We start from the raw sequence: 25,394 nt of genomic DNA, 5'->3' as shown, positions 1-25,394 counted from the left end.
TGAATTTTCTCTCAACAAATATGTCTTTGACATTTTTTAATCTGCTCAAAGATGAAAATGTTCACCTTCATAAATAATGTGTTTTACATCTGAATGACTCATGATATTCTACCCTAGTAAATCCATGATCTCTTAGATTATATTCATCTATCAGATTGGAAAACATTCACACCATCCAAACACAGGGACACACGCACAGACCATCCCAACACAACACAACACAACACCACCACAAGAAAAACATCAAAACCACCTATACCCACCAATAAAACAAAAACATACACACACCATCTCAACACAGAAACTAATGTATGCACATACATGTATCATCCCAAAGACACATGCACACACAGACACACATCACTCCAACAGACATACAAAAACATACACACAGCATCCCAACACATTAACACAAACAGAGACACACCACTCCAACAAGAGACAAACATATACCATCACAACACAGAAACACACACAAGCCAAACAGAGAAACATAAAAACTTACATACAACAAAAAAAAGTACAAACACACACCACCCCAACAAAGAAACAATAACATACACATACCATTCCACACATAAACAAAAACATACACATATCCTCCCAACACAGAAACACACATAGACATACACCAATGTAACACAGACACAAAAGCATACACATACCACCCATACAATGTCATGACACAGAAACAGAAACAGAACTCAACACAAATCCAACATAGACACACACCCCCTGAAACAGAAAACATGTCAATGTTTGAAGGTTCAATTCAATTCAATTCAATTCAATTTTATTTGAAGTGTCTTATCATAACAAAGTTATCTCAAGACACTTTACAGTTAAAGTAAGACTGTAAAGTAAGTATAGTTGATTAAGGAAAAACAGATCCCAGCGATTCAACAATCGAGTTGAGTGACAGAATGTGGGCTCAACATTTCCAGCATTAACTAGTTAAGGTTAACTAAACTCAATTTATTTTATCCTTGTGTTTCAGTTTCGTGGGCTGGGACCTGCAGAATATCATCACTCTGGATGCAGTAGAGGAGGACAGTCGATCTCAGATCATGCTCAAGAAGGTCCAGTCCCCGGTGGTCCTGCTCTACTGCTCCAAAGATGAGGCGGTGTACATCCTGGAGGAGGCTCGCTCACTCGGACTCACTGGATTCGGATACATATGGATCGTACCGTCCGTCACCACGGGCAACCCCGAAATCACACCCGAGGAATTCCCGTCGGGAATGATATCCGTTTCTTATGACGACTGGGACTACCCGCTAGAAGCTCGGGTTCGCGACGGTCTGGGTATCATTACGTCAGCAGCCGCCGCCATGTTGGAAGAATATGGTGACATTCCCGAAGCCAAGACATCCTGCTACGGTCCGTTTGAGAAGACGTCCAAGCTGCCGCCCAGTGCCCTCCACAAGTAAGACTCTTTATTTTCCTCCCTGTGCAAGATTTCCAGATCAGCCCCTTATCTTAAGTTTCCTCCAGATACTCAGGTTAAAGTGAGAGTTCACCAGAAATTCAAACTTCACTCATAATCTACTCACCCTCATGTCAAGGGTTGCGATTATTTTTGCGACTAAACTGTTCTTTTTTAGAGTTATAGGCAAAAAGTCAATTTGAATGAAGCAACTGAAGCTCAGGGTTATCTTCCCTCCAAATGACACACTTAGACACATCCAAATACCTCCATGGTGCTCGTCTTTAACGTCAAGTCTATATTTTAAGCTTCTTTTTAGCGAACGTTACAAAGCTAGATGCTGGGCAAGCTTCATCTTTGTCCAAAAAGACGCACTTAAAAACATCCAAATACTTCCTTTGTTCTCATCTGTAACGTCCATCTTGTAACAAAGCCTCGACGTTTAGCAGACGTTGCTAGGCTACAGCCTAAATCTTGTGCATGCGCACTGACAGAATGTTTTTGGTTGAGGAAAGACATACGGCAGGCACTGAGAGACTTATAACTTCCGCTACAAACAAACTAGTTTATACTTAAAATATAGACTTATTTAATTTTTTTTCAAAACAATTCCTTATGTCAAAGCTTCAATACAAAATGGACGTCAAAGACTGATTTTTTTTTTCTTAAGTGATTCTTTTTTGGACGAAGATGATGACTACTGAGCTCCAGTCACTACATTAAATCAAATTTTGCTGTTAAACTCTAAAAAGGACACTGAAATTAACCCTTAGTCGACATAAGGGGGGGGTACAAAATGCGTGAAATTTAACTTTTGCGTGAATTAACCTTTAAAGTAAGAGAAAATCAGTTCAACTTTTGAAATATTTGCAATCAATACAACGGAAATCTAAAACTTCTGTAGTCTGATAAAGGGACATACATGGCACCCCAGACCTTATATGGGGGAGCCTAAACTTGGAAGTAAACAACTAAGACAATCCATTCACAGTAGAGTTAAGAATTGAATAAAACTCTCACAACATCATCTTTCATTCGTCTGTTGTTCTCGCGTGTCGGCGAGTAATTACAGAATTTCTCATGTTTAAGTTTCCGCCGTCCCTGGATGATGAAAGGATTCAATTCGGTTTGAAAGAGCAAAGAAGAGGCGTGGGAGGCCGATGAAAGAGGTGAACAGAAGTAGAGAAGCAGTTGGTAAAGTCAGAGGGAAAAAAGACAAAATCTCCAAAATTGAAGAGCGACTCGATGAGTCCTTCTGTTGCTCTTCTCATCCATTTCTCATTCACTCGGTTTCTGATCTGCCTCTTCTGTTCACTCTCCAACCGCCGGGGGTAGAGGGGGGGTGCAGGTCTTGCCAGTTCTGTCTGGCTCGTCGTCGCCTGGCACATTTTCCGCGCTCACCTCGCTGATGCAGTGTAAAATTACACGTTATAGGATCTGAATGAAGCGCAGCATTTCGGGTTTCCGCATCAGTGACACACTTTCACGACAACCTGAACAATACAAAAACAAGAAACAAGCGAGGGAATGTTTTATTCGAGGAAGCTGGGAGAGATAATTCAGATAAAAGTGTCGACCAAATGTGATTAAAATTGTTTGCTTTTCCAGCGAATCTGCCCGTACAAGCTCAGGCTGATAAGGTGACGACTGCTCGCCGCCGCAGCACGCTCCACCGCCTCGGGTTGTTACCCAGGTGATGATGTAGCACAGATGGCATTGTTGTGGGTGACAGAGCTCAGCCAATCAGGCCGGACTGCCAGGACTTGAGGGACATGATTGGTCAAGATCGGGTCGGGGCGGCGGGCCAGGGTGGATGTAGCCCATCATGTCCAGGGAGGAGTGGTTCTGAAGTAGATCAGACAGATGGGCAGAAATGTACCAAATAAAAGTGTGAAGATTTGTTTACTGTGTTTGATAAAGTCATAAAAAAAGAGAAAAGTAGATGAAACCAGCAGTGGTCAGGACAGGAATCAAACCTCAACCTTTATTCTGTATGAATATGAAACATGTATGTGTCTCTGTGAGCACATGTGTGTTGGAAAGATGATACAATAACACCGGCCCTGAAGAGAAGGTTCTGTCATGACAGATTTACAACGCGGAGCTCACCTTCCTGTGGTGAACAGTGCGGCTTAAACAGACCCGTGCACTTGCGTGTCACTGTGTGTGGACGTGCACGCTGATGTGAGAGTACAAGACAAGGTGGTAGTTGTTTGTCCTGACAGGTAATTTTAGGCTCTGGAAGTGATGTATGAGGCCACAACACTCACATACATAGGAATTTGTTCAGAACCAGATAAGAAAGAAATATTTGCTGAATCGTTCCCTGGAGATATATTAGGAGGCCACTTTAAACCTTCTTCCAACCATCACGTCTCATCTGGAGTTTTTGAAGCGCTCATCCAGCTCTGATCATCGTCAAATACGGAACTAAAAAAGCACTGAGAAAGTGTTCACCTCGCCATATGCTTCTATGTGTGTGTAAAAAAAAAAGTCTGGGTGTGTTTCCACCCATATAAGAAAACTATGTTTGTGCACGAAAAAAAAATCGGAATCAAAAATGTTCAAATGAAAAAATATATATTGATCAAAAACAGTAATGCATTAATGTTCAATGTGAACTACACTTACATTTTATTAAATTTTTTACTTTTTTTAATAACCAAATTATGTTGTTTTCTTTTGCAACTGATCAATGACTTGATACAGAGTCAAGTGAGATTTGAGTGAGTCTTTAGATTTGACTGGATTTTTTGTCATGTGATAAAGTCTGGATTAGATCATTTGATTCTCATTACAATTGATGACGTTTTTTTTTAACTCACAGGGCCTTTTTAAATCTTTTGGTAAAAAATCTGATAAAAAAAATATCACCTCAAGTCTTCACAAAGTCTATTCTGAAGGATGAACTAAAAAAAAAATTGTTTTCCTATCAGTCTCAAAGATTCAATTCTATTGTGTTTTATTCAATTTTTATCAGCTTTAAAGAGACAGAGACATGTGAAAGATAAAATCTTAAAAACATTTTTATATCTAGATGGAACTCCAGAATCTCAGCAAAATGTAATCCACTTTTAAATTAGTCTACTTCGGACCAAACCTGAAAACTTTATTAAGACCCAACCGACAAACAAACCATCGCCAAAGTAAATGTGTTGACTAGTAATACATTTAATAACCTGAATTTAATTACTTTATTGTTCCCACAATTGTTGCTAAAGCTTTCCAGGTGTATTTGAAAATAAAACATCACAATAGATTATTTGCTGAGTGAGCCACATTTTCTATTTGCATTCACCTTATAATAATATTTTGGTCCAACAGTTTATGGATCATTACTGGTGTTTTAAATTAAGAAATTGCAGTCATAAATTCAGTCATTTTCCTCCTCACTTCTCTTTTGGCAGCGTGAACATTATTAACTTTCCTTGCATGTGGCAGAGCGAGTGAAAAGAACAGTGACGTGAAATATAAAGTATATTCATCTTATTAATCGTGTCATATACAAATGATTCAAACATACGATAATATTCAATGGTTGTCTTTATAAGACGTAATCTCTGAAATCATACATTTATATTATTCATCTTCTTGTCAATCTCACTAATAAAACTTCTCTTTATTGCTACTTTTCATTTCCTGGTGCAAGAATCATGAAGACCTTCACATTATCAGAGACACATATACCTGCATGAACTTGCCTGGATGCCTTATAAGATTTTCCTTTTCATTTTGACCAGGTTTCATTTGTCACCGAGCACATGGATTCATCTTAACCAGCCTTTATCAGACAAAAATGCACTGTAACAAAGCATTAGATTAACAGAAAGAAACAGATGTACAGGTGGTTAATTTCACCTCACATTGACAGCTGGTTCTGTTGTTCTCTGTCCTTTTGTTCAGTACACGATTCAATTTTAAAGGTCTGCACTTTCCATTGATGTTGAAAAAAATAAAAGAATAAAAGTGATAAAGTATATGTTGGTAAAAGTACAACTTGACAGTTAATTGAATAAATGTAGAATCAAGTGTAGAAATGTATATACAGTATAAAGTCGCAAATGATTCTTATACAGTACAGTGATGAATAATAGTTTCCATAACTCAAGGACCTAGATTATAAAATCTGTAAATCATCATTTTAACCAAAATATTGAGGTCTCAATTTACTTATAAAGTATTATCTTGAAGTCTTTAAATTGTTCATTAAGTTGTTAGTGAAAGTGACGATGTATATTTACATGAAAATGTAAAATCTGAATAATTTAATTGCTAACATTTATTCATATGTATACTATTAAACACATTTACCATCCCATAATGTTAAGCAACATTGTATTGTCTGTTTTTCCGCAAAGTCTCCGATACAGGTGCCATGTTGGTTAGAACATGGCTTGTATCTTCATCTAAATGTATCCTGTTTCTTGTCACAATTACATTGAATGGCACTTTAACTCCCTCCTCAGACAACAAAAACTATCATTAGACTCTCAGTTTAAGCAAAATGAGATCCAGGACGCTTAAGTGAGCTCGCACTCCTGGACGCCACCTCAGCCCTTGAAATAATCTGATCAAGCTGCTTTCAAACATCTCTCTTGATGAACCTACAAGGACTCTGTGTGTGTGTGTGTGTGGGGGTGTGTGTGTGTGTGTGTGTGTGTGTGTGTCTGTGTGTGTGTGTGGAGTTGGCATTTATGCTCTCATGCGGCGCTCGCTCTAATTTGCTTTCTGCAGTGTGTGTAAGTTGTCGACTAACTCTGGCGCAGTACCCCGCCCCTGCACCCCCCTTTTTTTTTTACTCCAGAAATAAGAAGAAGAGAAGAAAAAATAACACAGAAGATATTTTTATCCTATCTCCAAGGCTTACTCGCCTTTCTCTCGTCATAGTTCCCCCCCAATCTCTCTGTTCATTGCCGGCAGTTCTTGTGGGTGCATCAGAAGCCCTCGCCCCCCTAATGAATAGAGAGATTACTGATATAATGGAGGAAAGTCGGAGGCATGTGATCTCACTGCAACAGCGGAGCGAGAATGATGGCGGAGGACTGGAGAGGTGGACAATGTAATTGTCTGTATTTTGTGAGCGGGGACGTTCGCTCACTCTGGGTTGTTTAGGGTCATTTTTTCCGCCTGTGTCCGTCTCCTAGCAACATCCTACCAGGTCCACCTGGTTAATGGGCGTCGGCCCAGAGAGCACACACTGTCCTGCACGATAGCTCCGTTATTTCCAGCTGAACACACACATTTACTGCCATGGCTGTCAATATAGAAGAAGCTGAGGTCAAGTGTTCAATTAAATTAAACCTTAGGTAAGTTATGAATGGATTTTTACAGCCGGAAGAAATTGACGACATCCTGGTGGCTTCTAAAAGCCAATTAAGTTTTAACAACTAACTTGGATGTTGCTCTGGAGAGTTGAAGTCGCGGGGATTCTTATTCTCCACAGGAAGTAATTAAATCAAACCACAAGTGTAATCGACCCAGACTGAAGATTCATTGAAGAGTTTCACTCTACTACTTTTTTTTATTGGATTCCTGAGCTGCCAGTAAGAAAAAAGAAAAAAACACATTAGCAACATTAACAATGTTCATTTAAAGATACAGTGTATTTATTGTTTTGTTTTAAAAGTATCAGGCAGTACATCTGTTCTTTTATCTAAATAATTCTACTTTATTTTGAATCAAAACAAGAGAATGAAAAGTCAAAACAAACAAATACATTTTTCTTAAATCATTATTTATTCACCACAAAAGTAAAGAAACTGTAGGATTTTTGGGTTAGTGTATATTATTTACGGTTGAGATTCATGGCATCATCTTAAATTAAAATAGATATACTGAAGTTTAAATTTGATGTGATAATGTTTTGGTTTTTTTTAATTATTGTAATTATTTTTTTTTAAGGCAGCTAATTAAAGCTGTGAAGAGGTGGTCAGTGCCTGTCACTGCAGTAATGCTAGAACCTGATGATGGACCCAAGCAGTGAAGGAACAGTAGCTGAAGCAAATAGTGTGGGAGGAGATTGGTAAGGCCATGGAGAATTACCTTATTACAGCTTCGAAAAAGTTCTGGAAAACCATTGGACGTCTCAGAAAAGGGAGGCAATGACCTGTCAACAGTGTGTATAGTGAAGATGGCCGGCTGTTGACCTTGACTAGAATGTTTCAAAAACCTCCTTATTAATAAGGTTTATCTACCTATCTATCTATTCCCACCATCATGCCTTTCAACGAGGAAACAGGGTCAGGGCTCCATTATCTCTGGGCCTGAAGTTTCCAGGGTGGTTTAAAAGCTCCTGGGTGGCAAATCCCCTAGGGTGGTTGAGATCGACCCGAGATTCTCAAGGCCGTAGATTTTATAGGCTTGTCATGGATGACACACAGCCTCAACATTGCATAGACAACACAGGCAGTACCTTTGAATTGGCAGACTGGGGTGGGGGTAAACCTGTTTAAGAAATCAGATTGGAGGGTTTGTTCCATTTATAGGAGGATCACACTCCTCAGCTTTCCTGGTAAGGTCTATTCAGGATTCCTAGAAAGGAGGGTCGGTAGTCGAAAGTCGAACCTTGGTTACAAGAGAGTAGAGTTGTTTTTGTCTGTGGATTAGCTCTACACCCTTGGCAGGATCCTTTAGGTGAATGGGAGTTGCCCCAACTTTTAACGTGTTTTTCAGATCTAGTAAAACATTTTATTTGTGTCCTTCTGGGAGTCAAGTTGGGGGGGATCTCTGGCAATATGGCCAAACAGATCCCCTAATAAAGACTGCCTGTTCTCTGAACAATGGTGTCAGAGATAGGTCCACATAGTAGTAACCAGTAGTAGATTGGACTCATCTCCTAAGCAAGATGAGTACAACAATTGGTGACATAGACATCGTGAAGTAGACGAAGACGAAACAGTAAAATAATTAAAAACTAACAACTAAAAAGAAAATCACTTTTCATTTAGAAAATAAAATCATTGTTGAAATTTCTTTTTTATAAATCACAACAGTAGTAAATGAGAATTTAATATTTGGGTGACTTTTTTGCATTAAAAATATCCATAAAAGCTTTATTGAGTTTATGATAATAGGATTCAATGTAATCAAAAGTCAAGCATAGGTCGAATGAAACTTGTCATTTAAAATTAAATGAAAGACTTGACTATAGATACCACTTTTATTAACAAGGTGAAAAGAAAACGTCTTTGAAATGAGCAACAAAGAAAAGTCTTAGAAGCAGACATTGTGTGTGTTGTGTTGCTGCAGATCTATAGTTGTGCTGTTTTGAATGGTCTATGTCTATATATATGTATGGAAAAAATACATACCTGACTTGTGTTCTGCTATAGTTGCACATAATTGGGTTCAGAGCTGCATCCTGTGTCCAATCAAACGGCCTAATACTGTTTCACGGGCTGGTCGGCTGATTTTAATCACAAAACCATTGAATGCTTTTATCTGCGGCTGATTTCGCCTCCGCATGGAGCAATCATGTGTATGTGTGTGGTGAAATCTATAGAGGTACACACATATCACTGTGCTACACAACACTGTCCTATATTCCACGATGTAGTAATAAGGACTGCGTATATACAAGGTTGCAGGTTCAGATACTGGAAGGATAACCATGTTGTCAACAACAAGAAAATCAATACGAGATAAATAATAGAATATAGCAAGCATACCATGAAGAGGCAATGGTTTTTTTTTTATCTTATTATAACTGTCTAGATGAGGAAAGGCCGCCACCAATTCCACATTTTCTTAATATTATTAAACGACTAATGGATTGAGAAATCGACCAGTTTTAACAAATCAAGGAAAAAACGTTGTTTTATTTTTTTGTTTTTTTTTGTTGTTATTTTGATGACAGACGATCATATATAATCAATGGTCTGGGGGCAGAAATTGATGTCAAGAGTTATATTAACCCATCTTAATAAACTACTACTTTCACTTTCTCTTTATTGATAAAACAACACCTCGTGTGCCCTAAGGGCTCCTCCCAACTTGCTTAGCTTTACAAGAATCTCAACTTCGAGTGCCTAGGTGACTCAGTTTCTCCTGCCTTCTCTATTATAAGAGAGGTAAGCTCTTTAAAGTAGATATGTTCAGCACTATATCTCACATACGAGTCGCTGTTTTGCAATTAAAAAAAGGGTTAGTTATTAATTAGAGATATTCAAGTAACTATTTTTACCACCACAGAAAAAAAGAACATTAATCATTAAAACCAACAGACAAGTGTGCTATCAGTCCTGGCCCTCTGGGTTCCCATGTGTGGCACCTGACTCGGGAGGCGGCAGCATGGCGGCGGGCGGAGAATGAAAAAGTGATTCACCTGATAGGAGTGACCGAGAGGGCCTGGACAGCCGTGATAAATGTGGTGGCTGTGTGGACCCAAGAATATCTCCCTAAAGCCTTCCATCTCTGCTAATGTGACCTGCCATTTGGGTCACTTAATAAAGTGTGTGCGGTCCATTCTGGAGCGGCCCAAATCCTCGTCTCTCTTCCTGTGAGATGTATAACCTGGTCTTCACATATCATCACCACCTCTTCATATCAATTCAAGAGATTCACACTTTCATCTCTGAGTGATGGGCGTCAAAATAATCTAGGTCATGAAGCCCAGATTTAAACATGACTTTCGTACAGAATGATTGCGTTGCTTTGTTCCTTCTTTCATTGTCTTCTTTTTATTTCAGATACATGATGAACGTGACGTGGGAAGGCAGAGACTTGTCCTTCACGGAAGATGGCTACCAAGAGTTTCCTAAACTGGTGGTGATCGTGCTCAACAAAGAAAGAGAGTGGGAGAAGGTAAGGAGAGACAAGTGTGGTAACAGTTCCAAGTTTAACTTTCACGTGGATTCCCACTAAACGACATATATAAGTCAAAAGAGAAAGATTTAAAAGTTTAGCAGATGGTGGAGAGATGGGAATGTGGCATCAAAGTCTTCTATGGGTTTCTTTTGACACGTTTCAGGCCACATTATTCTTTCAAGAAGAAAACTCTTTGGAAATTTGCTGTGTGTCATCAAAAAGAGCCAACGTTTACAATGACTTATAGAAGAATCAACACAAATATAGTGTTTTAAGATATCTAATGGCCATGACATACCTCTAGTCAACAGCAGACTACGTTAAATATCGATGCACCACTCACTTGAGATGAGAACATCAAGTCTCATAAGGTGTAAACACACGTTTACAGACAACTGTTGTGTAGTTGTTTTGCAATCCACAACATTTTCCTACTTTTTTCGTGAGAGGATTTGGCCAGAGATTCAGCAGGAGGTCACAGTTCTCGATCACAGAAGGTCATCCGTTTATTAAACACCATCCAAGCATAATAAAAGTAACAATAGTTCATCACATCATCAACATACGTGTTTACAGTGGGCTGTCTCTGTGCGGTGATTATACAATAAATAATGCGACCTACTCACTGTAAATTGGGTCCTATCTCAATTCACGGGAAAGAAACAGATGTAAGGCATTAATTTATCATTGATCAAGTTCTCATGACACACCAACCCATCTGGCAATCTACACTTATTGTTATCAATTTAATGTTGGTCCTTAATGGAGAATAATTCATTAGAGCCAGCAAATTGCTTAGACCTGATCTGTTCGACACGCTTGGATCTAAATCCAAGGTCAACTGTATTTCACCCAAGTAATCTATCTGGATGGACGAGTCAGAGTACACTTGAATCATCTTCTATTCAAACTTTTCCTGAGCTAGTTCATGTGCAGAATGCCTTGAATAATCTGTGTTCCCGTGTTTATAATGGACTTTAAATGGCAGCCATGTGTCTTGATACTCACATCAGGTTGCTTCTGGACGACTTAAATGCCGCAAACGTAATGTCCCAATAGCTCATAGTTCTGAGTGGGTACGGTCGAGAGGAAAGGTGTAGGAGAAGAACGGAAATGAAGGTGGAGGGATTCAGATAAAGAAGGATGGATGGCTGTGTTCGCCATTAAAGTCACTTTCTCTTACTACTTGGATTTTTAAGGTTTTATTTTCTCCTTCCCTTCACACCACTTTCTCAGGCCAAAGTATCAGTGCTCTTTGTCTGTTTATAGCCATGATTGCTTTTGTGGTCTGTGATAGCTCCTCAAACCACAGTTAATCAAAACCCATAACCTTTGAGATTGAAGTGTCAAAGGTCCGCGACTTTCATATGTGAGCGCCGGTCCAACCATCTTCACTGTTGATCTACACAGAGTGTTTAAGAGACTTGCTGAGCGGATGGCTTTTGATGCCGTCCACGTCCCACATGCAGTCACATGTTGGTCAGTGTTTTTGTCTCAAACCAGAGTTTTCTATTTTACTTCTTGATTTTTTCTGATTTCATAGATCAAGCTAACTGGTAGCAACACAATCAAGTTTAATTTAAAATGCTACAACAACTGAGAAATAAAAGGATTTAAACCATGTGTTTTGTTAAGCTTTATACTCAAGGCTTGACATTAAACCATTTAAAAAATACATTGTTTGTATTAAAGAATATAATTATCTAGTAAATATTAATCATTTCACAAACTGTTGCACAGTGTGAGCGAGTGAAGGTGTCGGATGAAGCCTAATTGGAAGCCACTCTCTCACCGTGCACACAGAGACACTCAGCTTTGTGATGAACAGCTAGAAATCCAGGAGATGTGCAAAGAAGTCTGGATTTGTACTAAAAATACTAACGTGTCCCCTGAAGGCACACGAGGCAGGGGCCGATGTGCCATGAGAGACAGATGGGATGAGATAGAGACAAATGAGAAAAAGATGGTCATGAAGAAGTGAAAATGAAGCAAGATCGATTTCAGCGTCATCTTTACCTCTGTTACTCATCGTGCCCAAATCAATTCTGAATTGATTCTCACTGATGGCTTTGTTTCAATGAATTGTTTAATATTTTTCCCTGAAATTTGCTAAATAGACAACCTCAAAAAAATGTATAAAGATGTAGAGAAAATATGTTGTCAATATTATTATTCTCACAGCTATCCATAGGTTTTTTAAGTTCTACAAAGTTTGTAGTTTATATCTCACTGTGTTTAAACAAAAACGAAAATGTTAATTTGATTGTACGTGGTATTTGACATGGTCAAGATTTCCCTCTTTGGCAAGTGCAGCAGCCTTTAGAGGTTTAGCAAAAAACAGGTGGAGCCAGCTGTAAGTAAAGTGTCATGAAGTAATCCCTGTCATGAAGTAAACCCTGTCAACATCCCTGTCAAAATCACAGAAAGAAACACCAACACCATGGTGTGTCTTCTTGTGATTTTGATAAACATGAATCAATAACTCAGCATCAGTCACACGCCACACATCCTGGTTCGTCAAGTGAAGCAAGTTAAGTGGGGTGTTTTATGAGTGAGGTTTCTAAATAACATTTTGTGCGATATGACCTGTTGTTTATCTATTTTTTATTTATATTGGTCAATTGTGATAAGAAAGTAGTTTATTAGTTCATTAATATATTGTATGAATGGGGGTCAGTCAGTCTCAGGCTGTGTTAGGAAGCACATCTTCATCTCAGGGTGAAGCACATTAATAACTGTGCTACATGTACAAGTTAAGAAGTTCTCTTCCGGTTTCCTTTTTTAAATTTAAATTGGTTGGTTTATTCATATTAGTTTGGGTTTTAAAGTCTACAAAAAATGGAAAATAAATAAACAAGCATTTTCCCTTCGGCCTCATTTGCCAAACCCTTTGCTGACTGTGATGTCACAGTGTTAACCCTTTCACAAGGGATACCACAGACATATTTGTTTCCAGGACTTCCGGTCAAGTTGACCCTGAGATAAGGGTATCAATGACACAGCAGCAACACAGTGAAGATCACGTGATCACAGTTGCATCGACAAATCCTCTGCATTAGTTCTACCTTCAAGTTCGTCTTATAATAAATATTCTTGCTGTGGGGGAATTGTGATCATCAACAGTGCATACACTCTTTATGCCTCTTGAATGTAATTTTCTCCACCGTTTCTTCCAATTTATCCACTTTTCATTGTTACTTATTAATGACTTTGTTGTTTTTATTTGTGCTGTATTAATGTACCTGAACGAAAGGCACATTCAATTAAAATGTATTTGTCATCTTATGACAAAATCTTTTCATGGCTTGTGACCATCTGCAGTCGCGACCTATCTCCTTCACATTCTCATTTTCCATATTAAAAGTCATCCCTTAGTGACCCGGGAAAGAGATAATTGTTGTCTAATGTTTCCGGAATAAGACACTTGAATTCTGGAGCTTTGAAATCAAATTATCATCCGACGTGTCTTTAAAGAGCACTGAGGACGAAGCTAACCAGTCTCTTAATTTGAAGCTTTTAAGATAAATCAGAGTAGAAAATTTCATTTGTGAAATAATAAAAAGAAGTTTGTGTGTCATTTAAAGTGTAAAATTGCATCTAAATCTGGATTCTGTGGATAAAAAGTCTTTTAAAGCAGCTGAAAAGTCACTTTGCAAAATAATTATTTCCAACGGTTTGAGGTTTACGTTGGAAGAATCACACATGACGAGGAACAGCCACATGACTCTGAACCAGGCCACTTTTCTGCATTGCAATAAAACTTCCATAACATGTTGTTACATCTGAATAGAAGGTTGGATTCCCTCGTTCGTGTGGTTGTGCATGTGTGTCTTCATGCGTGCACACACGTACAGTGGACGAAGGAGTGAGAGAACTCAAGCTAAATCCATTTTCCTGACGTGATTTCGTCTGACAGGAATGACAGATACTGTTTTATGACTGAGTGGTTTTATCCACGCTATTAGGAACTCACTCTCCCATAATGCAACTCGCCAGAGCGATAACTCTTCCAGTGGCACCGAGAAGGTGCTGGTTGTAAAACCTACGACCCTTGTTCTCTGTCCTTATATCTTCTCCCCTCACCTGTCCGGCTGAGCGTCGCTCGACTGCACATGACCGTGAAGGAACTTTTGAGAAGAGGTTTACAATTTATGTCTGCAAAAGTTTAGGGATTTGAGAGGAATAAACATCCGTATTATGATCAAAATTATAAAAATGTCAAAAATAAATTCTTATTGGCTCAAGTATATCTCTGTGAATGTTATCAAGGATAAGAGATTGAATTTATTTTACCTTCCAATGCCTTGAATTGAGGATGTCGAGACTGAACACATCAAAAGCACTGAGACAGCTAGTATCTCCACCAAGGAGAACATTTATCAAGACTTTTTAAAAACAGTCTGCAATCAAATATTGAAACAAACTTTTTCATTAAATCTGTTTCTTTTATTTTACTATTTATCTTTTTTGTTCTCCTTCAAGCATATTTCTTTCCGATTTATTCATTAATGTATATCACCTATAATGTAATGAGATATCAAATATTATCTGATATTATTACACCGATAAAGAGCACTATTTGCACTGAAATTCCCATAATGTACTGCAACAGTAATAGCTAAAATAAAAAAGCATTTTTTTAACCCATTTTTGTCTATGGGTCAAAGATGAACTTTGACCCAGAGGCAACACAAGGGATACCACAAACCCTTTTTTTTTCAGCCTTCGGGTCACCTTGACCATGAAATAAACACAATGCTTGATCAAATTCAAGTTCCTTAAAAAGCATCAATCTATTTTATACAACAACATTCTCTCCAGGGTCTGCCTCCAGACTTCCCCCCAAGATGCCCAGAACACCTCACTACACATCCTGACAAGACCAGACTCAAATAGCTTCAATAGCAGCAGCAGCTCTACTCTGAGACTCTCCCAGATGATGATCTTTTTTTGGGTAATCTCAATTCAATTCAATATGATTTGAAGTTTCAACAGTTATCTCTAGACACTGTACCGTTTGAGTAAAGCTTTATAAGAGAAAGGAAAACATAGCCAATCACAATGAACCAATGTGGCCAGGAAAAACTTCCCTTTTAACAGGCAGCCACAGGTCGAGCAGAACCAGACCCAGTCACCAGTGGGAATATCTTAAAGACAGTTGGAGAGGAAACTGGATCATTTGACATTGTTGTGTAGGAGATCCTGGGTCCAGCAGCAGCTCTGGAAGTGCTGTGAAAGGAGGTGAAGAACTGGAGCCTAAGGGGAGATGGTGACGAAGAGGTCATCAGACTTAAATATAGTCTTTATCAAAGGGGAGAGTTTAAAGATTACTCTTAAACATAGAGGATAGAGGAGTTGTCTGCCCTCCAGACTGAAGACGGTATTTGGTTCCACAGCAAAGGAGCTTGAAAACTGAGGACCCTGGCTCCAAATCTACATTTAGAGATTTGTGGTCTAACTAATAAATCTAAGTTTAAGGAACGTATCATCCTAGAAGGTTGATAAGTTTGGATTAGATCTGTGTTGTATGTTGGTGTTAGACCATGTTAAACTTTGTAGAACAGAAGAAATGTCTTCACGCCTCTTGTTCTTGGTCAGGACACGAGCTTCAGATTTCTGAATGAGCTGAAGAAGAGTTCTTAGAGACTTTTACTTGAACACCCTGAGTTATGAAATAATAAGATTCTAATAGGAAGTGGCATCTCATTGGATTGTGAAATCAGTCGTTGGCTGATGACGCAGCAACAGCCATGCGAATTGAAGCCGCTAATCTTCATCATCACCGCGTCCCCCCGGCGTGACTGTCGCTCCACTCTGCCATCCCTCCGGACCGCGTCTGCCTCGTGTCTTCTCTTTCTCCGGGCATAGATTCGGAGATGTGCCGCCTGGCTGGCGGATGAAGAGAACCCTCGCTGCTGTGAAGACATTAATTTATAACCTCTTTCTTTAATGAGAGGCGAGAGGCGAGAGCAGGCGGAGAGAAAGAATATCACAAGCTGACGTCAGCTCTCCCTTTCTCTCTCTCCTTTCTCTCTCTCTCTCTTTCTTTCTGTCCCTCTCTCTCTCCAGTGAGTATCGATTCATCCAATGAGAGTCGCCGCTCGATTGCCGATTTCGATGACGAGCGGGATGAAAAGATTTGGGGATGGGTCCCTTTGCCAGGTTTTTTGAGGAGTGATGTTGAACACAGGTTTCTGTTGACGCAACAGTCTAATGAGATCCTCGCAGGAGCAGGAATCCGCACTGAAGCTGCTCCCTCCATCATAATGAAGAGCACGAAGTCTGCCCTTTCTTTCAAAGATGTGTGAGATGTGTGGATCATTACTGCACTCTGCTTGGATCTGTCTTATAATTATTGCTGCTTCTTCACAAGATAAGAAAAATAAACATGTCTCCGGAGGAATTATACAAACGACGATCCTTGAAAAGCAAATACATACTTTTTTTTTTTCATTGACTGAAAACACATATTAGTGTTGAACATGTGTTGGTATTTTTAGACCCACCACTAAAAACTTCCAGTGGTGTTTCTAAATTAGGGGCAGGTGGTCACGTGCCCCACTAGACGGCGCTGTGGAGCACTATAAAGGCTATATGAAAATAATTCTTCTTCTTTATAAAGCAATAATCTATACATTATTTTTTTCAAGATTAAACATTTTTAACTAATCACAAGGTATGTAACCTAGACAATTTCGTTCTAAACATCCTCCAAAGGCTTTGCTCTCAGTGCACATTAAAAGAAGTTGTTCCCTCAGTTCCTGTTTACACACTATGCTGCTAAAATGATAGTGTGCATGTCAACAACCGCTCTCAATAAATATCCGTAGGGCACCGATATTTCCGGACCATTAGTTAATCAAAATATTGGCATGAGAAACTTCAAGATGTAATTAACAGCTAGTTCTAGTTAACTTGACTTAACACATTAGGTCAATTTTTATTTAAAATAAATTGAAACTCAACTTAACTTGTCATTCATCAAAACCAAACCAAGAAAATCATCGATATGGATTCTCACCGGCTTTTCCACTTGAGCAAAAATGACAAGTTAAACGTTTGGAGCAGCCGGTGGACTTTAACAGATTTTGACAGGCGGTATTGACAAGTGCGCTCAGATGAAAGATCGGGATGCATACTTAATATTCAAGAAACAAACAACACGGGTAAGTGGCATTTTCTGGGAATCTTTTAAAAGATTTATTACATATAATAAAAGTGGAATTAAATTGCAGTGCAGTGCAGGTGACAGGTATTTCCAGGGATTTTTTTTTTTTGTGATTATGAAAGACAACCTTTATTTAAAGTAATAAAAGCAACCTGATTGAAAGTCTAAAAATAATTGATATTTTTACTGATTGAAAATTAAATGTATTCTGCACACATCTCTACACTTTAACTTGTTTTCAGCAAATATGAATAAGACACAAAAAGAGCTCTATACAATTCTAATTAAGAAACGTTCTCTGTAGGACGATTGCTTGGATCAACTCTTGGATCAATCGTAAATAAGATGCTATTTTTACTACATTTTAATTTGTATGGACATCTATTGAGAAGTTCTCTACCACTGGAAAAAAAAGATATATCATTTATGTTGTATTGATTATAACTGTCAAAAAGGTGTGTAAAAAGATTATTCCATACGAGTTTGACTTAACAGTACAATTATTTGTTCTGGTCAAGTTTTTAAAATAAGCTGCTAAACAAGCAAAAGAAGAGTAACCCAATAACTATCTATATGGGACTGGTTATCTGGTTTTGGAGAAACGTGCCCAGTGTTATGGTGAGATGTACTTTCCTCGCACGTAACATTTGTCTTTTTCAGATCATACTTAATTATTTCCCTCTTTTTATCAAATAATAACATCATCAAACTGATTTGTGGTGCAAAAGCTTGTGGAGATCTGATCTAGTGTATCTACAGTATCTTCAGTCAACAACCCTTTCCACCGAAACTGAAGAAAAAATGTATTCATGTTGAGTTTCATCTGTTGTCTCACTCTGTTGGCTGCCTTTACTTAGTATATGGCAACTTTGACATAGCGCTTAAAACCCCAATATCACGTCGATATTTGAGGATTCACCCTCAGATCACACAGTCGGAGTTAAAAAAGAAAAGCAGAAAACTTTGTTTTGCCCCAACATAAAAAAATTGTGTTGCAAATCAACAACCAGTTAAATGAATAAATGTAAGAGCTAATGTTAAATATGTATCTGTTCCATACCAGGAGTCGTCAGGCGCTGTACATTAAAAGAAGATTTCCTTTTTACCTTAGTAATCATATTTTTCATAAACTGGCGACCGCTCAACATATTCTCACTCAGTCGAGTGTGAAATGCAAAACAGCTGTTCCAAGACAGATAGACAAATGTGGCCGTTCCCTGGAGAGTGAAGGTGACGCACAAAAACCATCCTCAACACACCTACACACACTCACACACACACACATCAGGTGATGACTTTGGTGCAGTTCTTAATCCCTGACCCGGGAAAACCACTCGTATCAAAACAATTAAAATGCAAATTTCTACTTTCTTTGCTGGTTAATGACTTTGCCAGGAACTCGTGTACGCGTGTGTAACAACCTCCGTCCTGTGGCTGCTCGGGTGAGAGAGGTGAAAGATTAGCGTCGTTCTAATAAGCTTCCATTCTGTTCCTGGAGCTCTTAGATTTGCATGTGAAGCATTTTCCTTTAAGGTTCAGCGGCAGGTTAATGTCAGCAAACACACCTGGAGGGATGTCACTTGTGTTGGAGACAAGATAAACCAAATATATTCATCAATGACACAGTGTTTTATGCCTTAAATACAATCATTATTCAATTCACAGCAGAAACTGAGTAGGCGAGAAGTCTCTGGGTCGTCCTACGTGAAGCTTGTGGGTCAAATTTGTGAAAAGAGTTGAATAAAATTCCAACATAAATGCTGAGTTGAACATTGGGTGTTGCAGCCAAACTAAAGCATGTGAGCATAATTACTGTGGTAATTATTCAAGGTTCTGAAGTGAAGAAAGGCTTGAGCGCGCATCGACAAAAACACACCTCAGCGTATGTGTGTGATTATCATGCAACGAACACAACAAATGAATCCACAGACATCTCTCTTAAAGCGAGCTATAGAAGGAGCTCTGCTGCCTCCTAACATGAATTATTGAGAGTCGAGCACAAACCTGCAGCATTCCCATCCCATGACTGACACCAACATGAGTAAATTACACACACACAAACACACTCATATGCCTGCATGACACACAGAGACACGTGTTGGTGGATGGGGACCATCTATAGGAGGGGGAGTGACGTCCCTGTCAAGAAAAGTTTTAAATAATTTACTTTGTCACTGTGAAATCATGCTGTCGTTACACAGGAGTGCCACGTGCCAGACAACAATCTGACAGTTCACTGTAATTCAAGTGTGTTATTTCACCTTTGCTGCCCCTTTAACTCATGGAAAGCAACTTTTTTTGTGTATCAACTGGGTGAGTCGAGCTCTAACAATCGGATTCTTCCTCCACAGATGGGCAAACTGGAGAACCGCAGTCTGAGCCTGAAGTACCCGGTGTGGCCGCGCTTCAACTCCTTCGGTGACGCCGAGATGGACGACAACCATCTGTCCATCGTCACCTTGGAGGAGAAGCCGTTTGTAATCGTGGAGGACGTGGAGAGGCTCACCGGAACCTGCATGAGGAACTCGGTGCCCTGCAGGAAGCACATTAAAGAGTGAGTTTCATTCACCTTAACTTGTCAGGATTATGTTAAAGGACATTATCAGTGAAGGGTTCCACCACTGAGGAATAAGGGCCAAATGTGGCCCATGAACCACACTTTACAATAGTTAGATCCAACTGATGATAAGGGTTCTGTGGGGTCTCAAGCTGCATGAACTTTCAGAGCCTTGGATAGACTGTATGCCTGGACAATAATTATTCATTTGAATGAATTAGTAGTTTAATTCCAAATACCTTCATTATAAATCTCTTACATTAGAAATGAAAACGAGTGTAAACTACAACTCACTGTCCTTTCGTCTGAATTATTGAGTTGTTAACTGCTTTAATCGCTGACTAGTAACGGAGAAACAAGTGAAGCTCTTCTCTTCATAAAGTGGCTCCAAGAAGTCTTCTGTGCAGGCAGCTGATTAGACAAGACTCCAGTCAAAAGTTCACTGCGTGGTAGGATGAAGCGTCTCCAAGGAAAAATGAAAACACACACTCGTTGCATGGGCGAAAGGACGCACACAACTAGGCCATCGAAGCGTCTTCCACCATCCTGCAGAGCGATTCCAGCTCATGCATCCCAGTGTCCATTTGAGAGGATGTGGGGAAGGACGAAGGGAAGGAGCGAGGCTCGGTCTATCCATGCATGTAGAAAGAACCACAAGTTTACTCATCCAGGCTGAGACCAACTCAAACACACAGTGCTCTCCAGAGACCCCTCAGGCCTCTACAGTGGTTCTATATCTCCACTGGTCTACAAACAGCGCTTACATTCTCCCCAGTGTCGTGCCCTGATGGGAACAACGTTTTCATAAATGCTGCTATTAACATTTTGGCCTATAAGCTGCTTTATCATAGTCACTGTGAGAGGATCCTGCCAGCAAGTTGACTTGCAAATGTTATCGCCACAAATCCCACTCTTCCCTGATTCATCCCTCCTCCGAGTGCAAGAATAAACTCACGACGCAGCAGTTTTTTTATTGGCTCGCACTCGCTTCTCTTGGATTGAGTCTTCTCTGTTCTTCTTTATTCCTAATTCATGTCCTTTAATTTGAGTCTTGTTCGTCCAGGATTCTTATATGAGTGCAACGTTTGTCAAAACAAGAGAATGTAACCCTTGTGTTAGCTCTGGGTCATGGTGACCTGAAAGTCCGAAAACAAATGTGTTTTTTGTATCGCTTGTGTTGTCTCTGGGTCAACAGTTAAACAAACTTTCAATTGATATTCCACTTCCTGCTATATGATAAAGTTCACTGATGATTCGTAATATCCCATTTTTAATACATGTCCATGTTTATTTGATGTTGTCCCTCCAAAGTATAAATGAGGAAATACATTTTATAATAACATTTTAAATTAAATGATAAACATTCAACTCAAACTAAAGTTTTGAAAAATTGAAACATAGGAGATTATTTGAAGATCAATGTCATACAATTTTTTTTTCAAATTATTATAATATTGTATATACTATATAATACTGTATTATTTGACTCTTTACTTTTTCAAGTTTTTTATTATATAAAACATAATAAATCTGAAGAAACAAAGGTAACTTTATACAATTTAATTTTAAATCCTATTAAGAAAGAAAGAAAATCCAGATTTATAATTGGATATGTAGCTTTAAAGTTTAGTTAAAACAAAGGTGCAAAAATTATTTTAGTTCAGAAAATGTGGTTGTATAGGAGTACCAACCTAGCTAACTTATACTAAGTTCTAATCTTACTGAAAAAACAATTGAGCATTTATATTAAAACAAGTCAACTTCTGACGCTCAGAGGACTAAGAGTCAAATGAGTGTGGATAAAAAACAATCTTGCCCTTTTTATAAAACATTTCTCGATAATATTGTACGTTTAGGACTAGAATTATCGCCTTGTAATGGGCCTGTGTGAAGTTAATACACAATAAAAACACTTCCTGTCTCAGTGGTGGGACCGAGGGGAAGGTTGGGGGATCCATTCGTGATGAGGTTTGTTTGACAGATCGATGCTGAAGAGTGAGTGTAGTTTGCACTGGAGCGGCTAAACTGCGAAGTGCAGCTCGAGAAGCAACTGTTGTGTCCTTCTCCATCAAGTTTGTGTTGACGTGCTGCTAAGATAAAGGACGAGGTTATCCCGTCCTAATTATCACACATCTGAAAGGGAAATTAGGAATCCCAGGTGGCGCTGAATTGACGTGTGTGTCCGTGTGTGTGTGGTGCAGGAGTGTCTTAACTCTTCTGCTCTCAAATTCATTTACACAGATGGTGGGAAGCTCAAGGATATAACGTTGCCTTAAACTGTAATGAGACAAAGTTATGGTAGGAGAGGAGGAGGAGGAGGAGGAGCTGTTTTTAAAGGTTGCTAATGAGGATTTACAGTCTCTTAAAAATGTTGAGACACTTTGCAAGACAAATTACATCGACCCTGTTGTGTAGTTTTCTAACTTGATTCATACTCTTAAAAACATTTTCATAATTTCCAGACTAACTGCAGAGGACCACGGACTATATACAATATTTCTAAAACTGTGTAATCAATCATTATTAATCACAGGTTTTAATATATATTTCTTGTATTTTTGCCGCCACTTCCTTGAGTTGCCTTCTGTACTTATGGTGTGTTATGGTTACTGACTGATGATCTACCAACTGCCTCATTTCTGATATATGTTTATATATTTTAGCTGCGACTATGAGCAGGTCTAATAGAAACACGTGTTTCATTCTCCAGCAACACAACAGAAGGTGGTGGAACTACCATCAAGAAATGCTGCAAAGGATTCTGCATCGACATTCTGAAGAAGATAGCCAAGTATGTGAAGTTCACCTATGACCTGTACCTGGTAACCAATGGCAAACATGGAAAGAAGATAAACAATGTCTGGAATGGGATGGTGGGAGAGGTAAGAAGCACACCGACGCCTCATATTGAGACACTATTGTTTGTAAAGTATGTTTGTGGAAACGCTCAGCTGCTGAAACTATCAATTTCTCGGTCTATTTCTTGATGATTCTTGCCGAGGGCGACCAGATGTCTCGTGCCAGCTCTGACGAGAACAACAGCACCAGCGGCATGTTTTAAGATTCTCACTAAATATTTGAGATCTTCTCTACTGTCCATCTTGATCTTTTTCTGCTCCAAGTTCCCAGAAATGCTGACTCTGGAATAAGAATTGAGATAACAAAGTTGGAATAATGGAAAAGAGAGAGTTACATTATATATACACATGATACAACCATTTTATACATATGTACATAGTGTGTGATATAAAGATGTGGAAGAAGTAATTCAAATATCATGTTGAATTACTAACTGTGAACCGTTGGCATCATTGACACTATTAATGGAAACGCTGCTTAAATCTAAATATATAATTTTAAAAAAAAAGTTTATGGTGAATAAATGAGTAGAAATTTATATTTAAATTAGACTTAGTTTTAATGGACTCTAAATGGTCTCTGATTGAGAATATATTATGTTGTCTCACGTGAAAATAAACTAACTTCCTGCTCTTTGGAGAAGTTCTAGGTCAGTCTGAAATGAATGCCAACACTAAACCAGTTTGTTGGGACCCCTGCTTTACTAGGCTGTCACCTGACCAAGGTGTCTCCTGCCACTAAACCCAACTAGCTGGGACATTCTTCGTTCAGAAGGAGCGGAATATAATGTCAGGAAAGATCATCCGTGGGAAGCAGCAAAACAAAAACGACTAACTGATCCCTGGTCGCACTCGGAAAGCACACGTTGTAAATGATTAATTATGTCTGGCTTTTCCCATTAGAGAGTAATCTGATTAAAACAACACTCGTTAAAGAGGTTTTGTTTTTCTGCTTCTACTTCTAGTCAGGACTCCTCGTTCTGCATGAAGCCTTAGGTGTTGTAAAAGTTTAATAAAAAATATTCTCAGTTGTTAAGGTTTGGCAACTGTTTGAAGTTAATCCTCTGAAGCTAAATTCAGTCCTGCAGCACATCCCCAGTGTTTCTTTAACTACAAGCATTAATTTCATGTTCAAGAGTTCATTTAAAGACCAAAACTATCTCTATTTTTAGCACATTACTCAACTTAAGTCAGACATGGTCGACTTATTGGATTTTTTCCTTTTCAGCAACTCATGCTGGTCATAATGTTTTTGCTCTGACATTTAATTTGTTTACATTTCGTTCACTACTTTCCTCAACATTATTAACGTCTTCCAATCTTCTTTACTTCCACTCCATTTTTTCTATAATTTTCCTTTCTTTAAATTTCCCCACTCCTCCATCCTTCCTTTTCCCAACCCTGTCTTCCTCCAGGTGGTCTATAAGAAAGCCGTCATGGCCGTCGGATCTCTGACGATCAATGAGGAGCGTTCTGAGGTCATCGATTTCTCCGTCCCGTTCGTGGAAACCGGGATCAGCGTCATGGTCTCTCGTAGTAATGGAACAGTGTCCCCTTCAGCTTTTCTCGGTAACTACCGCTCGGTCCAGTTTCAATAAGCATTGCTGCAACTTCTGTGTGTGCATGAAACAGCTAAGGAGAATAACCAGCCGCCATTACTTGAAGATTCTGTTGGCGTCATTTTAGCGGTTATCGCTCACTATCCCAGAAGGACCTGTTGTCTCTGTACTGACCACACGCACCAGGAGTGATGTGTCCTTAGCATGCGGCTATGAACATGGCAATTATAATAGCTTAGCAGGAGAATTCTGGTAATGGCCGCTCGCCAACACACATGTGTGCGCACACACTGTGGCCGAGCGCCAGCAGCACTCTCCCATACATTAGTGCAGAGTCTAATCTCTGCAGTAGTCTTGTGAGAGAGGACAGGACTGCTGACACCAGGCCTTCCTGTGCGCCTCCTCATACTGTCAAACAGGAGGCGAGCGCGTATCTCTGCATACTGTGGCGTGAAGGTGTGAATATGTAGGAGTCAGCTTATTAGCATGAGCCGATCGACGCTCCGTCGTCCATGTGATTAATTTATGAACTCTGATTGTCAAAGTTCCACTAACCGGGTGTTTCTTTGTGCTTCTTCTTCAGAGCCATTCAGTGCATCAGTGTGGGTGATGATGTTTGTAATGCTCCTACTGGTGACTGCAATGGCTGTTTTCATGTTTGAGTTCATAAGTCCTCTTGGCTTCAACCGGAATTTGGCCCAAGGAAAAGGTAGGAACCTGAACTCATCCTTTGACTTCTAGCGAAAAATCTCACTAACCACGATCGTCTTCCTCTCTTAGACCCCCACGGGCCGTCTTTTACAATGGGCAAGGCAGTCTGGCTCTTGTGGGGTCTGGTCTTCAACAACTCTGTACCAGTCCAAAATCCAAAAGGAACCACGAGTAAGTTCATCGTGTCGGTGTGGGCCTTCTTCGCTGTCATCTTCCTGGCCTCCTATACTGCCAACCTGGCCGCCTTCATGATCCAGGAAGAGTTTGTGGACCAAGTAACTGGACTTTCCGACAACAAAGTGAGTTTTCT

The 25,394-nt window shown here is 39.3% G+C and overlaps 1 protein-coding gene across 1 annotated transcript in view; it reads left to right on the top strand.

Annotated features, from left to right (window-relative positions):
- Positions 1 to 25,394, top strand: part of grin2aa (glutamate receptor, ionotropic, N-methyl D-aspartate 2A, a) — a 115,891-nt gene that overhangs the window by 73,477 nt on the left and 17,020 nt on the right. The window contains exons 4-10 of the mRNA XM_087810147.1: positions 998 to 1,426; positions 10,114 to 10,228; positions 19,751 to 19,953; positions 22,667 to 22,838; positions 24,230 to 24,383; positions 24,957 to 25,082; positions 25,154 to 25,383. Coding sequence (XP_087666273.1) covers positions 998 to 1,426; positions 10,114 to 10,228; positions 19,751 to 19,953; positions 22,667 to 22,838; positions 24,230 to 24,383; positions 24,957 to 25,082; positions 25,154 to 25,383 — 1,429 coding nt within the window. The remainder of the gene's footprint in view (positions 1 to 997; positions 1,427 to 10,113; positions 10,229 to 19,750; positions 19,954 to 22,666; positions 22,839 to 24,229; positions 24,384 to 24,956; positions 25,083 to 25,153; positions 25,384 to 25,394) is intronic.

The sequence above is a fragment of the Callionymus lyra genome, chromosome 15 (genome assembly GCF_982586985.1).
Source record: "Callionymus lyra chromosome 15, fCalLyr1.hap1.1, whole genome shotgun sequence".
In the NCBI taxonomy this organism is placed as follows: domain Eukaryota; kingdom Metazoa; phylum Chordata; class Actinopteri; order Syngnathiformes; family Callionymidae; genus Callionymus; species Callionymus lyra.
The sequence above is the reverse complement of the archived record's forward strand: the minus strand, read 5'-3'. Positions and strand labels throughout refer to the sequence as shown.